Source organism: Uloborus diversus, chromosome 2 (assembly GCF_026930045.1).
Source record: "Uloborus diversus isolate 005 chromosome 2, Udiv.v.3.1, whole genome shotgun sequence".
Lineage (NCBI taxonomy): Eukaryota > Metazoa > Arthropoda > Arachnida > Araneae > Uloboridae > Uloborus > Uloborus diversus.
The window spans coordinates 101128513-101145959 of NC_072732.1; the positions used below are offsets into that span (position 1 = coordinate 101128513).

The window sequence follows — 17447 nt, forward strand, 5'->3', positions numbered from 1 at the left end:
TAGTTTTTGCCAATTTTGCCGGTTTTTACCAAGTTTTTGTCACTGTCCCCACACCAAATGCCCAACCCTAATAATTAGAGTTTTTAAAACAATACTCTCCTATAGACATCTCTAAGTATGTGGAAATGAAATTACAAGATTTCACTCTTAATTATTTAATTAATTACAAATAAATTAGGTACAAAAACGAAAATTAAACATTCCTTAACAATTAATTCATAAAATCTTAATGATTTTCCTAAAATAAAATTGTTTTTCTTACAAATAATATTTGAACCAAATTAACCCAGTTTAAACCAAAAAAAAAACAGGTTTAAACTAAAAATTTGTTTGTTTGTTTGTTTTTTTTCAAAAAAAAAACCTGGTTTTTATACCAACCTTGGTGAAAACGCTTCATAACATTAAACACAAAATGACTCGAAAACTATCCTTGAAAAAGCTGTCAAAATCTAATTTTTAAGGTAACGCAATGTATGTGCGAATTGGGAAATTGAAAGGTAAGTGTTCCAAATAAGACCAACTTAAGGTTCAGGCTCAAATATCTCGCTCATTTATGACTCAATTGCTACCAGTATTTATACATTCTTTAAATGCCCCCCCCCCCCCCCCCAAAAAAAAAAAATTCATATTTCAAAATTTAAGTTAATATTATGTTTGGAAACAGTTTAACAAAAAATAGTTAATTAAAGATTTTTTCCAGTAAGGAACAGAGGTCCCTAATAAGGCTAACTTTGCAAAACGCCAATAAGGAACATCAAACTAAAAAAATGGAGAAATTCCTTATTGTAATATAGAAACATATTAAACCACATTTGCTAAACTCAGAAACATTATCAAAAATGCCATATTAACTTCATTTGAAAAGAGAAAATCAGGGTTCATACTCTATTTGGATGAAAAAATTCCATGACTTTTCCAAGACTTTTTCATGACTTCAATAAAAATTTTCATGACCTTGTTGCAGCATTATTTAATATCTAAAAGGAATAGCACTATTTAATATCTAACTTTTGCTAATTTTTAGAAATAAGCATTAGCAAAAACTTCAACATGACTGTCACTACTTCATTGAATCACTTACTCGTAATGGGAAAAAAATATCAGTGTACACTTAAAAAACTAAACTATTTTTATATCAGTGTACACTTAAAAAACTAAACCATTTTTATTTGTCTTCATCATATAAGTTTATGCGTTTTAGCGTAAATGTCTAATTTTTTTTATAAACAAGCAGAATGATAACCAATGGGACAAAGGTTAATGAGTCATCACTAAGTTTCAATAAATTTGCCTCAAAAGTTGTTTTTTAGTGTCAACAATGGCATTTAATCATCCACATAACTTCACAATATTTTCATTTTTTAAAGTAAAGCCACATAGTTTAGTTTTTTGTGTTTCTAAATCAGGTAATTATATAAAAACCCATTCAGTAGTGAATAAATCTTCCGATTCAAAAGTACTTGTTTTGCTTACTTATTTGCACATTTTCAAATGCATATAAATTAACAACACATAATGTGTGATTCCCGACATTGAACGTAGCAGTGGGCCGCATGGATTAGTATCGCGGGCTGTATGTTGGGCACTACTGTTTTAGAGTATTAGAATTCCCCTTTTTCTGTATTTTATCACCTGACTAAAGATCTTTATTTTCTAAAACCTTCAACAAATTAAAATAAACTCTGTTAAATTTTATACTAAAATTATTACGAGTGATGGAAACCAACTCGGATGCAAATGAATTGCGTTTTTAGAGTGGGCGTGCCAAACCAAGAACTTACAAGTTTGCTACTATAGAATGTAAAACATAAAAAGTGTTGAAAATAATAATTAATTCAAAATGAGTGATGCCCAAGCAGTAAAATCACATTGCTAAAAAAAAGCGAGTGGTTGCGACAGGAGTGGATGCAATGAGATTTCAAAATTCAGATCTGATTTTTGGATCGTTCAATTTTTGACTTTTAATAACTTTTATGTGCTATACTATTAAATCACTTAAGATTTCTAACGCTCTTTTAGTTACTATCACTTTCAATTTGTCAAGGACATTTTTCCATGACTTGAAATAAATTTCCATGACTTTGAATGAAAATTTCAATTTTCCATGACTTTTCTAGGTCTGAAATTGGCTTTTTTTTTCCCATGACTTTCCAGGATTTCCATGACCCGTACGAACCCTGGAAAATCAATTGCCACATTCGGGGCACTGATAAGTCGTATTTTTTTGTTTTTTGTCACTCCCGCTCACAGTGCGCGCGCAGCACTGGATCATATCCACCAGATCGTAGACTACGACCAGACCAGGGATATGATATCCCTGGTCTCCATTGACACAGAACAAAATTTCTGTCCTTTAGGTAAAAAATGATAATGTTTAGTTAATGAATGGTTCAAAACAGTTTGAGGTGGTGTTAAAAAGTGTCTAAAATAATTAGGTATGTTTATATTAGAGGTGCGACATCGATAGCAAAACATCGATGTTAGGAATTAAAACATCGATGGTAATGATACATCGACCAAAAAACATCGATGTTTTGAAAATTGATCTTATTATCAATGTATAACATACATTTTTGAATATATTGCACTAATTTAAGCAATATAACAGAATACGTACCCGACGAATATATTGAAAATACTGAAACTCAAATCATGAATATAATTTAATAAGAATAATTTCGCAACATCTTGGTATTATAGTAGGACAAAAATTGATAATAAGACATGCACCGATTAACACAAACTAGTTATAGTAATAAAGAAATATTTTCGAACTGTATTTTCAAAACTAAAAGTAAATTTAAATCAAAAAAGAATCTAAAAAAAATGTATCATACCACTTACCGTCAGTTGAATGATGAGAAAAATTTGTGCTAATTATTTTAAAAATACAAAATTAATTCTAACAATTATTTTTAAGAGCAAGAAATATGTGTTTTACTGTCAGTTAATAATTAAACACAAATTGTAAGTAATAGAGGGACAACTTGTTGGGGCGAAGTCGAAAAAAAAAAAACCCGAATATTGGTGTTGACAGTTTGGAGAAAAAGAAGTTTGTTTACTTTAGCGCAGAAGCGCATTTCTCTTTTCACAGAATATCCCACCCAATGGCGCACACAATGCAGGGGTCCGGACTCTTGCATATATCTTGCTTTTTTCCCAATTGATTACAATTCTACGTATTTTGCACGTAGAATAATTTCAAAGGTAACAATAATTTCAGTTCTATAATAAGTGAAAAAAAAATTCTCCTGTTAAAAGTTTTTTTAAAATGTTGTGCACTTTTTCTTAAAAGAAGCATAAATGGTTATAATGTATGATAATCATATTTTTTGTTTTGTAATTATAGATTAAAATTAGATTTTATGAACTTGATACCATTTTTTAATTATGAGAAAAGTACAAGAGTAAATTATTTTACTTTCTGGTTATCTATTTAAATATATTTCATTAAATAATGCTAATTATTTATTCAATACTTTATTTTTAAACGTTATTCGTTCTCGGGAATCGATAAAATCAAATCAATATGTATGACTTTGATGTCGTATTGGGGCATGATATGAGAATGAGGCTTTCGACCTTGAACCAAGGGCGCCCATATGCAAAACTTTAAGGGGGGCTCAGATATTTTACCCACTGTTTAGCAGGATATTTTCCCCATAGAAACCAATTTCAGTACAGATTAGGGATATTAAAGTTTGAAATTTTTAATAATTTATTCATTAATAGTTGCAGAAAAAATGTTTTAACATTTTTGCAAAGAAAAAGTACTAAAAGCAGGAAAGGTCAAAATCAAAGGGGGGGGGGGGCGGCTTGAGCCCCCCTTCCCCCATATGAGCGCCCTTGTCTTGGACCCTCCCCTTCGAAAATTTCTGCGTACGCCACTGATCCCACCAGTAAAGAAACATCTCTTTCCGATGGAGAACAGAAGTTGCCACCACTATCAAATACTCTAAAGAAACCTTTTACCAGTTCTGAATTTTTAAAATTATTATTTTCACCGTAGTAACGTATAGGATTTTCCTTCAGTTGGAGCTGAAATGGACTGCAAGTTCTGGCACCAGACTACCAGTGTCAGCTTCTTCCAATAGTTTTGACCTCTTCCTCACTCTCTAGTTAATCTTCTACCATCTTGTAGTGATCTTCCCAAAAATCATCCTCTACACAGAAAAATTGATCTTACAAAATAGGTGAAAAAAAAAATGATTTTTTTTTTTTCCGGCAACTCCATAAGTGAACTTAATTACCTAGCGAGAAAATTGGAGTAAATTTTATGATAATTTTCAATTAAAATGCAAAAACATCAACATCGAAAAAAACATCAAAACCAAAACATCGATGGTCCAAAAACATCGAGAGTAAAATATCGATGTTTCCAAAACATCGGCATCGATGTCGCACCCCTAGTTTATATATATAAAGGGGGGGGGGGGGGGACGTATTCCTTTATCCACAACGCGAAATTTTGACTGACGCAAGGGGTCTTGGAACGCATCCCTCGCGTAAGTCGGCATTTCACTGTAGTTGCTGAAATGCTGATATATCGCCTTTCCAATTAAAAAACGTTCTCCGATCAACCCTCCAGTGTTTATCCTCAGACTAATGCCTCAAAGCAAAAAGAATCTTCTCCGATGTTGAGTTTGTGCAAAATTCTTGATCACCCCAGATATTTTTTTCTTGCGAAAGTGGGGAGGAAGGCGACTGGGGAATTTTTTTTTTTTTTTTTTGATTGGCCAATTTTTCAAACTAGGTTGCCTAGGATGGCGACCGTGAATCTTGACCTTTATCTCATGGCGATAAAATCACGATCTAGCGAGTTTTTGCTATCCTACATAAGAATATTGGGGGGGGGGGGGGAGCTTATTCTTCTATATTGCCATATTCAGTGCACCCACCCTATGAATTAGTATAATTAACGTGAGGGCCCACAAATATTTGATACCTTGTAAATTACTCACCTGAAGATCCACGACCCTCAGCTGATGCGAATCCATAATTGGTTTAAAAAAGGTAGACAGACTCTCCTCCTCAGAAATGGTGAGAGTCTTTGCCATTTCGAACTTGAAAAGGCCTTCAGTTCACAAGAAAACATCTGTGAGGAAAGCAAAAGAGCGTTATTGCCACAAGTAATCATAACAATAACAATTAAAAAAAAATAATAGTAATAAAACCTAGATTTCAACTTAAGAAAGTTCAAAAAAATCCTTGATTTCATTAAGCAGTAAAGCAAAGCAACATAAATACTGATACACTGCTCGACATTGAAAATGCAGCACCAAAGAAAGAGTGGTAAGAAATGAAATTTGAAAAAAAGACAGAGACAGCAAGGAATAATAAATGATCTTAATTTCAAAATGATAGGCAGAATACAGAGCGAGAACGGCGTTGGCTCAGTAGGATGTAGGGACCACCGCTGGCAGCGATACACGAAGAAACACGTCTAGGCATACACTGTTAAAACTACAGGTTGCGTTTGGCACCTGTCAGGGGTGAAACGCTTGTTCACCAGCGACACCCGATAGAGAGCCGAAATTGCACCCTTAGCAAGGGTGAAAAACTGACTCCCTTCACCCAACGTGCACCGTAGGTGAAAAGATGGTACCCTAGGTGAGAAAAATGGCACCTTTATTGCTTCCTATAGGGATTCCCCCCCCCCCCCGTGTTGTGTGCGTTTTTGAATACAATTGTTTTATTTATTTTGATTTATATATACGAAGGCATTTGATCACATTTCAACTTTCGAACATAGTTTAAAAGTGTTCAATGACTTTAATTTGTCTGTTCGTGCACTAACTTTCTTATATTCACACTTGAATTGCTCAGTAATTAATATGTTGTTGACAATTTTTACTATAATCCGTACCGAAAATGAACAGGGAAGGTATTTATCAATCATTTGCCGGAACAACCAGAAATATTAGGTAACATTAGATTAGAATCATAGGAAAATAAAAGCGTTTCATAAACGTTTAAAATTTTAATCGAGCGTAACTTATCAATACTTATTATAAGATTCGATATTTGAGTATCCTTATGCGTACAAGATAAATACTAATTTAAAAGCAATTCTTTCCAATGTCAAGTTTTCCGTCAGATTAAAAATAAAAACGAGCAGATAACTACATTCGCTTCATGCAATAACGCCTGAGAAAGATACGTTAACCAAAACACGATGTGAAACTCATGAGTCAAACGCTAAGCGAGAAATTTCTTTTCACGCAGTTTTTTTTTTTTTTTTTTTTCTCTGCCTTTGCTGCTCTGTTCGTTTCCACTACGTAGTTATTTCATTCAGAAGAAATAGACATTGATATATAGGCTGTTTAGTGTTTACGTCGATGCATTTTTACTCCGGAATTAGCAATTCAATTATCAGCTGATTTAAACGTTTTTATTTTTAATGTTGTTGTTCAAGATAGTACTGATAGATAGTTTTAGGTAACAGTTTTGCAGGATATAAATAACAAGACATTAAATGTTTAATAAGGTAAACGGAACAATAAGAGTTGTCAACATACTTTAAACACTTTAAATATGTTCGAAAGTTCTGAGAGCTACAATATGATCAAATGCCTTTACTTACGCGAGATTTCGAAGATTAATCCACGAAATTTTCAGTTTTGTACTTCATTCAATGTGAAAGTAAATTTCGTTGCAACTTCCTTCGTTCGCCATTCAAACTGGAGTTGTCGTTGGACGATAAGTCAGAGCGCATGCGCAAGGAGTCGCTCTCCTATTGAATGGTCTTTTATCACTTTTGTTGACGTCGTTCACCCATTGAGGAACCAAAAGCACCTTAACGACACTTCCTAGCCTCTGTTTCACCCAGAGGCACCGTTTTTTCACCCTTGGGTGAAATTCTTTACCCCTGTGGAACTCCTGGTTTTAACAGTGTAGAGTCAATAAGGGTGCGGATGGTGTCCAGAGGGATGGTTCTCCATTCCCTTTCAACCGTTTGCCACAGTTCGTCTTCTGAACGAGGCAGGGACAGAGTCTGCAAACGGCGTCCAACCACATCCCACACATGTTCGATTGGTGACAGGTCAGGAGAGTATGGTGGCCAGGGCCATATCTGTGTGCCTTGGAGAGCATGTTGGCAGATGCGAGCACTGTGTGGTCAGGCGTTATTCTGCTGAAAATTTGCATTAGGTAGCCCTGGAAGGTAAGTGTTTGCCACCGGCCGCAGCACATTATCCAAGTATCGGTGGGCCGTCATAGTGTCCTGAATACGAACTAGAGGTGATATGGAATTGTACGCAATTGCGCCCTAAACCATTATGCCACTTTGTCGTGCGGTGGGACCAGGGCCGCGCCAAGCCTGATCGGCGCCGTCGTGCAAATGTCTTTTGAGCGCCTTTATGTTCTGGCGTTCGTGGAAAATATAGTTAACACCTGGAAAGAGGTTTTGTAAGCAAACATAAAATGGGGGAAAAAAATACGTTTGACATTTAATTTATTTAAAAAATCATATGTGAATATTTAATTTTGGAATATGGTGTACGTTTTTACTTCATGTCTCGAAATTATTTTGAGTTCAGCAGCTCTTCTGATGTGCTAATAATGCATTTTAGAAAAAGGAAAATGTTTGAAATATCGAAGTTCACGCCACTGTGAGTATCTATCTAATCTCTAAGTGATAAATAATTAATAAAACAGTTATGCCTGTCCAAACATGACAACAGGAGCAGTGGCGCAACTACAAAATAGTTTTAGAGGGATACATTTAAAAAAAATTCCCTTTTAAAAATTTTAAAATTTGTAGTTTTAAAAACGCAATTTTAGACTTTCTTTGGTGGTGTTATGAGAGAAAACAGTACAAGGGCTCCGCGGAAATTTGTAGAAGTTGAAGACTTAAAACGCGATTATAGGCCATATTTATTGACGTTAGAATAAGAGATGGAACTCTGGGATTCTACCCGATTTATTTTTCCTTTTTTTTGTAAAACAGATAGAAATCAATTCCTCCTCTCCCCTCCAATTTGTTGAAATTGAACTTCCAAAAACTCAGTTGTAGACAATTTTGAAGATTTTTACGGAAAGGAGATTTTGAAGCACCCCCCTGGAAAATTTTTCAAAATTAAAGCCCTAAAACCTTGAGCAATATTCTGTGATATTAGGAGAAGAAGTTCAGAGGCTATTTCACTTAAATTTTAGGTAAGTCACGTTTTAAAAACCTAAATTTTAATGATATTAAAGGAAGGCGGTTCGGAGGCCCTTGCCCGAATGTTTTCTGAAATTTAAGTCTTAAAAACGCGATTGTAAGACCATATTTGGTAACATTAGGGCCTGTAATCTTTCGAAACTGAAGCTCCAAAAAACGCGATTTTAGGTGATTTTTGAAAGTAGCTTCAAGCGATGTTGTTTGGTATTCGAGGACTTTCCCTGGAAATTTTGCGAAAGTGAAGATCTAGAAACGAAATTTGAGGTGCTCCGTAATGCTTTTGGTGGTGGGAGAGAGAGAGAATCGGAGGAGTAGCATTTTGAAGACAATCTTACTTTCAGACGAACTAGAAGAAAGAAAAATAATAAGGAAAAAAGAAAAAAAAATAGGACGGAGGGCGGGGAGCAGCTGAACAATTAGCTGTAACTACTGAAAGTTTTTAATTCAAAGATTTCTTTCTGAAAGAAACTTAACTAAGCTTTTCCCCAACATCATTATTTTTTGTCTTATCAAAATCACTTTGTTTTCCTAAGACGTGTTTTTTTTTCTCTCTCTCTCTCTTCCATAATAAAGAATATTTTTGAAAAATATTCAACTCAGCGTTCTGGAGGTGCATAAATTACTATACAACATATTCACTGCAAGAACCAAAAATGGGGAATAGCAAATTTTTTGCACTTCGTATGCTTAACCTTGTGAAATTATTGACATACCGAAATAGCATTTAACTGCTCCACATATGAAGAAAAATGCTCACGTATGCATGAATTAAAATCATGTGTTTTTAGTGTAAAAGATTGCGCTTTTGAATAGCATGTTTGGACACAACAAGGCAATTTTTTCCTTTTAGACAGACAGCGCTTGAATTGCTTGTTTTAATGAGTAGTATAATTTCACCATCACTATTAGATATAATGAAAAGTTCAATTTTATTTTTTTGTTTGAGATTTTTTTCCACTTATTTTTGATTGGTAGAATTCGGCGCCTTTTTGACTCTGGCGCCGTCGTGCGCCGCACGACCTTGCACATAGGGACGGCGCGGCCCTGGGTGGGACGTTCCAAAGTTACTGCGGGATTAGATCTGTCTCCACGTCGACGCCACACACGTATGCGGCGACTATCACTGGATAAACATTAACGGGATTCATCTGAGAACACGACATTTCGCCATTCTGTCATCCACGTCACTGTAGTCTGGCACCATACTAAACGTTGCTGTCTACGTTGTGGGGTCAATGGCAGTCTTCTTAGCGGCCGCCGTGATTGCAGACCACGTGCGAACAAACGACGGGAAATGGTTCTGGTTGACAAGGGAACATTCAGGGTATCTTCCACCTGCTGCAGAATCGAGGAGAAAGAGACTTGTGGGTCTGCTACAGCTTGTCGGTGGATGCGTCGATCCACGCGTTCTGACGTCACCCTGGCTGCCCCTGCACCCCTCAATCTTGCCACATTTCGTTGTTCCAACCATCTTCGGCACAGCCGATGCACCGTGCTCGCATCCATGTGGATATCAACTGCGATTGACGTACGGACCAACCTCCCCTTCTCAGTCTGATCACTATACCCCTCGTAAAATCGTCTATCTGCTGGAAGTGCCTTCGTTGACGTCGGCCTTGCATTCTCTCGTGTTACACGCATCCTCCAAGACAAAAACAAAATTTCTTTGATAATTCTCCATTCAGAAATAACGACACGAATATTGCCCATTCTGCAAGTTCCTTCCTTATATCTTACTTCACGTGCATCGGAGAGCTGGGCATTTCACATCATTTACATAACTCAGTGATGTACGTCTACTCTAAAATTTACATAAATTACTGAACACTACTTCTTGGTGTTGCATTTTCAATGGCGAGCACTGTACGTATGTGCGTATGTATGTCGCATAACTCAAGAACGGTATGTCCTAGAAAGTTGAAATTTGGTACGTAGACCCCTAGTAGGGTCTAGTTATGCACCTTCCTTTTTGGTTGCATTCGGGTGTTTCGAAAGGCCCTTTTTTGCCCCTTTTCTTTTGCCCCTTTTTGGGGGGAAATCATTGTTAATTTCGATGTGCACTCAAGTGGTGTTATAATTTGGTGGACACTTGACGATATATCGCCAGTCTTTTGGTCACGAAGTTTTATCGCCTTGGCGATTTTTTTTTTTTTTATCTTGTTTTAATTTGGCCTCTGGTGGTGATATTTAGAGAGCAAACTGTTGAATCACATTAAAATTGCCAATAATGAGAAAATGACATTAAAATTGGTGTATAAGGAAGTCATGTGATGCACACATCAGCTCGTGTAATTGAAACGTTATGTAATACAATCCATTAAAATATAAGTAAACGCAAATTTACAAAATTTACAGTAGAACGAAAAAAAGAAGGGTACACATTAAAAAAAAAAAAAAAAAATTGATATTTAACTGATGCTGAATTTGGAAGTGTAGAGCTACTTTCAGTTGAATCAATGGGATAAAGGAGGTTCCTGAAACTTTTAGATAATTTTAAATTCGCTAAAACGGCTAAAAGCATCATAAGTAAAATTGATGGGTTTTTTTTCCCCAAAATGTTATGGATGCCCAAGATGTGTCAAATAAACTTCCGGAAAAAAAATGAAACTGTCTGTCCAGTTGAACATCTGAAGTCAATGGCAATACCTATACTTCCCGTCAGAGAAGAAGGGAACTAGGCAATGGGGCCTTTAAGATTAATTTTTTAAAAACTATTTCTCAGTTTGTGTATGATTACTGTCGAAAATGGAGTTCTATTTTCGAAAATTTTACGAGAGCCAAGCCCACACCTGTCCTTCTATTAACATCATCAAATATTGTCTACGCAAGTGATTTTTTAACCAGAATTTCGAATTACTCAAACCTCACCTTCGCCTAATATCACTAAAGAACGTCTGAAATTAAAAAAGTGCAATTTCAAGAATTAGTTGGGCGTGTTTCCCAAAACCCCATATCTTTCCTCTCACAAAAAAGATGGCCGATACAATCGCGTTTTTAGGATTTCAATTCCGAAAAATTTCCATCTGAAAGTTATCGAACTTCTCTTGTTCCTTACATCACCAAACATCGATTTAAGTGCGTTTTTAAAGCCACAATTTTGAACGTATTCCAAAAATTATTCCTTGAGACTTCAATTTCGAAAATTTTCGGGGGGTGGGAAGAAGGTCCCCGAGCCTCTCTTGTTCTTATCAGAACCAAAGATCGTCTAAAACGGCGTTTCTTAAGATACAATATTGCAAAAAATTTCCTGTGGTGCTTCCTTGAATCTAAAAAATTCTTCCCCAAGCATAAGCAAATATGGCCTACAAATACGTTTTTTAGACCTAAGTTTCAAAAACGTTTCTGGAGTGCTTCCCTGAAGCTTGTTTTCCTTTAACATCGCTAAAGTCAGTATAAAATTGCGTTTTTTAAAACTAACTCAGAGAGATGTCTGAGATCTTTACCCCTGAGAAGTACTACATATCTTCTATTTCTGCAAACTTACACTTACAACTAGGATCATATTACTAATGTAAAGTGTAACTTCGAAACCCCCCTTCCCCCCCCCCCTCCCCCCCCCACACACACTGATAGCTGAAAATTTAGAGTTTAGAAAATTCCACGGGACAGCTTCCTTCTTTTCTTGAAATAGACTAAAATTGAGATCAGTTTCAAACACCTTCATCTCCTCTTTCCTTTTTCGTTATCAAAATATCCTAAAATTGCGTTTTTACACTTCAAAATTGAAAAATTTCCGGAAGGTCATAGAATTCTCTAATGTCACCAAAGTTGGTTCAAATTTGACTTCAGTTTTGAAATACTTCAGTCGAGAATCCTTATAAGTTCCTTTCCCTTAATTTTACCACAAAATGCCTAAATTTGATATTTTGGCATGAGTTTTACAAATTCTTCCGGGAGACTCTTTTCAACTCCTCTCCCTTCTTAAACTTCTTCTCTTGACCAAAACTGGGTCTTTAAGGCTTTAATTTCTAGAATTTTCTCTCCCACCTCTGCCCTATTGCTGATGTCACCAAAGATAATCTAAAATTTCGTTTTTAGGCCTTGTAGGATTTGGTACGAAACTTCTCTGTCAAAGCACTGAATTGCCATCAAAAATTTATCAGTGTCTAACATTTTTTAAATTCACTCTCATGCTGCTTTTTTGTCTTAAATTAAATACAATTATTCTGTAAAGGGCCCCACCAGAACTCTCTCTAATCAAGCCCCGCATTCGTTAAGGCCGGCTCTGTGTAGGAACACTTTTAGGAATCACTGTATGTAGGAGTGTGAACAGCACACGAAACTATATATGACATTTGTCGTATTTAAATTTTGTACTCAAACTTTGGGAGGAATTACACTACCATGTCGGGTATACCGCTCAATGAATAGTGTAATTTCAAAAAAAAAAAAACGATTAAAACAATTCTTGAAACGTGTATGAAAATTAGTTGATTGCAAAGTGTTCTTTAAATTTTGTAGTTTTACTTCGTTGAAAAAATATCGACTTCTTAGTGTAAAACTAGCTAGCTATTCATGTCCCTTAAAAAATGTATTGTTTTTAATATCAGGGTGCCAGATTCACAGCTATGAGAACAAAACTTTATAACTCCAAACAATACACATGAAAATGAAACATACAACTAAAAAGAGTAAATAATTTTCTGTTTGTAATCTGGTTTAACTGGACCTTGTACCTTTAGCGATAACAGGCGAATCATTTTGCTGCTTTCCTGTACCAGAGCGAGTTATAAGCTAGGAAGTGTTTAATCAGAAGTTGGAAAACGTTTTTTCGATTGATGCAAGATAACAATATTAATAACGATGCTGCCTTTAATCTTTGGGGGAAAACAAAAAAAAAAATCCATTCCTTCTTTTTTAGACAGATAATCATCTAATTTTGGAACTGTCATTATAAGGAAAACCATCAAACGCTGTTTGGAAACAAGAGCAGTTTAAAAGCAGTAGAGTAATCAGGGGTGCTCCGGACTTGAATTTTTGGGAGAGCGGAAAATCTCAGTTTGCCGAATGAAAAGTCCAAATTTTTCCGAATAATAATAATTTTGCTCAATGGAATCGGGGTTCGTTGATTTAAATCAGCTTGATCAAAATAATGATGAAAATCAAGTGATTAAAAAAATCATTGATTTGAATCAAGTCATTGTTTTAACAAAATCATTGATTAAAATCTGTTGGTTTTATTTTTTTAAACTAATTCGCAACTTCAATTAACTAAAGGGGCGCTACAGCCAGTCTAATGGCGGACGGAAAAGGTAAAACAAACAAGTGCCGTAACTAATAACTTGCTTTGAAGCTTAGTGGTAGACAATAATTTTTCATCGCGTTTGTGGGAAGCTTTCTTTTCTTCTATTCTCTCTGAAATTACATTACATCGCAAACTGTCTGAAGCCTGTAATTTACCCCAAAGAAAACACGTGGAACGGAATGTTTTACGTTTTTCTTTAGTATTGTTACGAGTTCAGCCACTTCAAGAAAATCTTTAAATGACGACACAGTTCTTGAAAAACCACAGGAGATTTATTTACAACTATGTACAAGAAATATCGTTAACAACTGCTAAATTAACCATAGCAATTAGGCAAATATCAATTAACACCGTAAACTCAACGGTCACACACGTATATACATCGAAATACGCAAAAACACAGCGCAAAGGCAAATACACACTTTCCAGCCCACGGCTCAGACCAGTCTGACTTTGAACAGGCGTTATGGCTATTTATAAATCTCGAAAGAGAGCTCTCAAATATTCCAAGTGATTCCCGAAATTTCTTTTCTAGTCCAGTCAATAAACACATTGTAGCGTGCGTGCATGGAATATGGGATAATTTTTGACTCCAGAATATTGTTAGGGATAGTTAGTAAGTAAACATACTAAAAGTCCCCGACCCTAGGGGGTGAGCTAAAGGTGGGAGGGAGGGAGGAAGAAAATTTTGGGTTTTTCGAGAAAATGTCGGAAACGGTGGAAAAATGCGTTTAAAATAAAAATTCAAGCTAAATAAACTTACTATGAAACTGTTTCTACACATATTTGTCAAATTTCCAATAATTTTCTGGGTATATGTTATAAAAAATCGTTGATTTTCGGAAAAATCCTTTCTTTTTGTCAAACATTTGCTCCTAGTGCCTCGCAGGATCAGTATTCATGAAAATTGTCAATGACAAAGTTTTAGAGCTTTAAATTTCCTTCAATTTGATATGCTATTTTGTTATGTTTTATTCAACCAATCAAAAGTAACAGAATTTCAAACACGCACTTTCATGGCAAAAAATGGAACACTTGCCATTCACAAGTTTCAAACTGACTCGAAAGGATCGTGCACTTCCTCTTCCTTCAATGAATTCGACAATCCTGATAAAGAAGTATTTGTGGATTACTACAACACAAATGATGTTTAAGGGTTAGGGGGGTCGTAAGATTGTGACTTTGTGATATGGGGGAGGGAAAGAGTAAGAAGTGTGACATCAAGCATTTTTTAATACGAATATGTTTATGAAAAATAGCTTGTAAAACGAATTTTGTAACAAAGGGAAGGGAGAGGGGAGGTAGAGGGTTAAAAATGTTGAAAAAAAGTGTGACATTATTTATGGACAATCCTTTACCAAGGAATCGGGCGAAGATTTGCAAAATTACGTATATGCAGTATGAATTGGAGGACTGAGGACGTACAGAAAGTCAGCACTATACATACTGTTTAAGGAAATTGATAACGACATTGATTTAATTAAATTTGAAATTGTTGTTACTGAGGATACCTATAGCCTACAAAACCGTTAGGCAAAAAAGAGACGACTGTATAAACCATATGAACATCAACATCAGTTAGAAAATTGAAACGACGGTCAAACAAGAAGGTTTCTGTCCAACTTTCATAATAACAGTCAGCTGAAAAATCCGCTAATGATGAAGCTGTTGAAAAACGAGAAAAATACGCTCCGAGATTTAGGTGATGTTGACGTTGATGTTGCGAAGACGGATCAGATAGAAAAATTCTTCGGTAGCTATCATTTGAGAATAAGTACTCCTGGTTGTCCTCTTGATAGCCGAATCATCAACAGATCACAACATTCTATCAGAAATCTAAAATCATACAACATGTATCTAAGGTATATATCAACAGTTCTTCTTCCCCTGAATCCATTGAGACAGCTGGGGTCATATGTATCTCTCATGGTGTGGTGCTCTATGCACGTGCGACAGAAATGTCCCTCAATGAGTTCCGTTACAGATCATTTATCAAAGTAGCTGCTAACATCAAGACTGATCTCTAACTCTGCCGTACCACCAAGTTAACATGTAGCTAGGAACTTAATGGTGAAGTACCGGATTGGGGGTTTGGGAAAAGAGGAATGACCAACTCGTGCTGAACAGGGCTGATCCTAGGATGTCGGCCGCCCGTGTGCAAAGACCTAATGTGCCGCCCCTCAAGAGTAATTTGCTTATTTTGACTAATCTTTGACGTCCATATAAATATTTCTTCAAATTTCTATATTAAGTTCTAATTTAAAAAAGGAAAAAAAAAGAACAAGAATGATGAGCTCATAAAAAGGAGGAAAAGTTTTATGGTAAGAAACTCCTTAGATACAATTTATATCTTTGAAGAAAGTAATAGATACCAAAATTTATTAGTCGTAAAAACGCATTTTATAGTCTGTCTTCGGTGACATCAGAGAAAGAACGGAGGTTGGGGAATCAGGGGAGGGGGGATTGCTCCCAGAAAATTATCGAAATTGGCGTACGAAAAATAGCTTTAGTAATCTTTGGTTGTGTTTGGTTGCAAGGAGAGAAAAGAGTCGGGTATGTTCAAGATGCATGGAGAAATTTTCGAAATTGACGTCAAATATCGCAATTTTAGGAGCTTTTTCAAGATTTCAGAGGAAAAGTAATGTTGGAGTTCTCTCCTAAAATGCTTCCAAAATTGAAATCAATTCGAAGCTATTTTTTGTGACCGCAGCTTAGGAAAGATCGGCGTTCTTCCCGAAAATTTTCCGAAACTGAAGTTTTAAACTAGCAGTTTTGGGTTATCTTTGTTGACATTGCTAAAGGGAGGGAGATTCAATCATATCCAATCGAAAGTTTTCGAAATTGAAGTTTAAAACGCAAATTTAGGCTGTCTTTGGTGACGGTTGGGGATCTGGCGGCTTTCCTCCGGTAATTTCCCGGCACTATTGTTTCAAAAACCCATTTTTGGCTATATTTGAAAACGATAGGAAAAACGTGAAAATATTCCGAACCAAAATATTTTTCGGAACTAAAATCCATTTTAGGCTACTTTTAGGAAGGAAGGGTTTTGGGGCTCCCAAGTGGATACTTCTAAAAGCGCAATTTTATGCTATCTTTGGTGAAGTTAACATAACTGGGAAGCTTCGGCGGATCTTTCGGATATTTTTCGATATTGATATCTGAAAAACACAACTATAGACTTTTGTTCATCTCACTTCGACGATTGATGGGTATATGCCCTAGCGCTGTAAAAAGTTACATAAGCCAGGCAGTTTTCCTCCAGAGTGTTTTAGAAAATCGTATTTTACGCATTGTTTGATAACGATGGGACAAAGAGCGGGCGGGGGTTCAGCGTGCCCTCCCGAACTGTTTTTTGAAACTGAAGTCAATTTCAAACAAAGGGGGTGGGATTAGGGGGCTCTCTAAAATCACTAATTGAGATTATCTTCGGTAGTAATGATTGATTATCTTTGATTATCTTTGGTAGTAATATTGGGGAATGGATTTCGGGCCCCTCCACCGCAAAAATTTTCGAAAAAGAAATACGAAAAATGTCATTAAGCAAATTTTGATGACATCAGAAGGGCTGTCCTCTGAAAACACATTTTGGATTTTAAAGCCAACATTTTCAGGCTATGTTTGATTAAGGTGGAAGGAGTGAATCAGAGATTTAGTTGGGTCCTTAAGATCAGTGGTTCAAACAGCAAAATTTTCCGAAATTAAAGTCCTAAAAACGCAATTTTAAGCCTTCTTTAGTCTCGTCAAGGAGGTCATGGCATTCTTTTGGATCTTTGTTTCAGAGCTACGTTTAAATTTACTACCCGGGGCAAGAGCCCTGATCTGAAACCGGGCAGTTCATTTGTGATTTTAATTCGAAAAACATGCTGTAAAGGGAGAAAATTACAAAATTTTAGTTCGTTATTCATATACGTTTGACTCTCAGGGGAGTTGCAATTTTCCACTGTCTCTCCACGCATCCGCGATTGTTGAAAACAGAATTTGTTGTTTGAAATGCTTGCGACAGTATCTAACCAGTATAGCTTTTTTAAAATATAATATATA

At 35.9% G+C, this 17447-nt stretch overlaps 1 protein-coding gene across 3 annotated transcripts in view; it reads right to left on the minus strand.

The window, feature by feature from the left end:
- LOC129217205 (uncharacterized) overlaps nt 1–17447 on the minus strand; it is a 59981-nt gene that overhangs the window by 26074 nt on the left and 16460 nt on the right. For all 3 annotated transcript variants that reach the window (XM_054851473.1, XM_054851474.1, XM_054851472.1), the window contains exon 2: nt 4962–5095. In XM_054851473.1, coding sequence (XP_054707448.1) covers nt 4962–5057 — 96 coding nt within the window. In that variant the 5' untranslated portion in view covers nt 5058–5095. The remainder of the gene's footprint in view (nt 1–4961; nt 5096–17447) is intronic.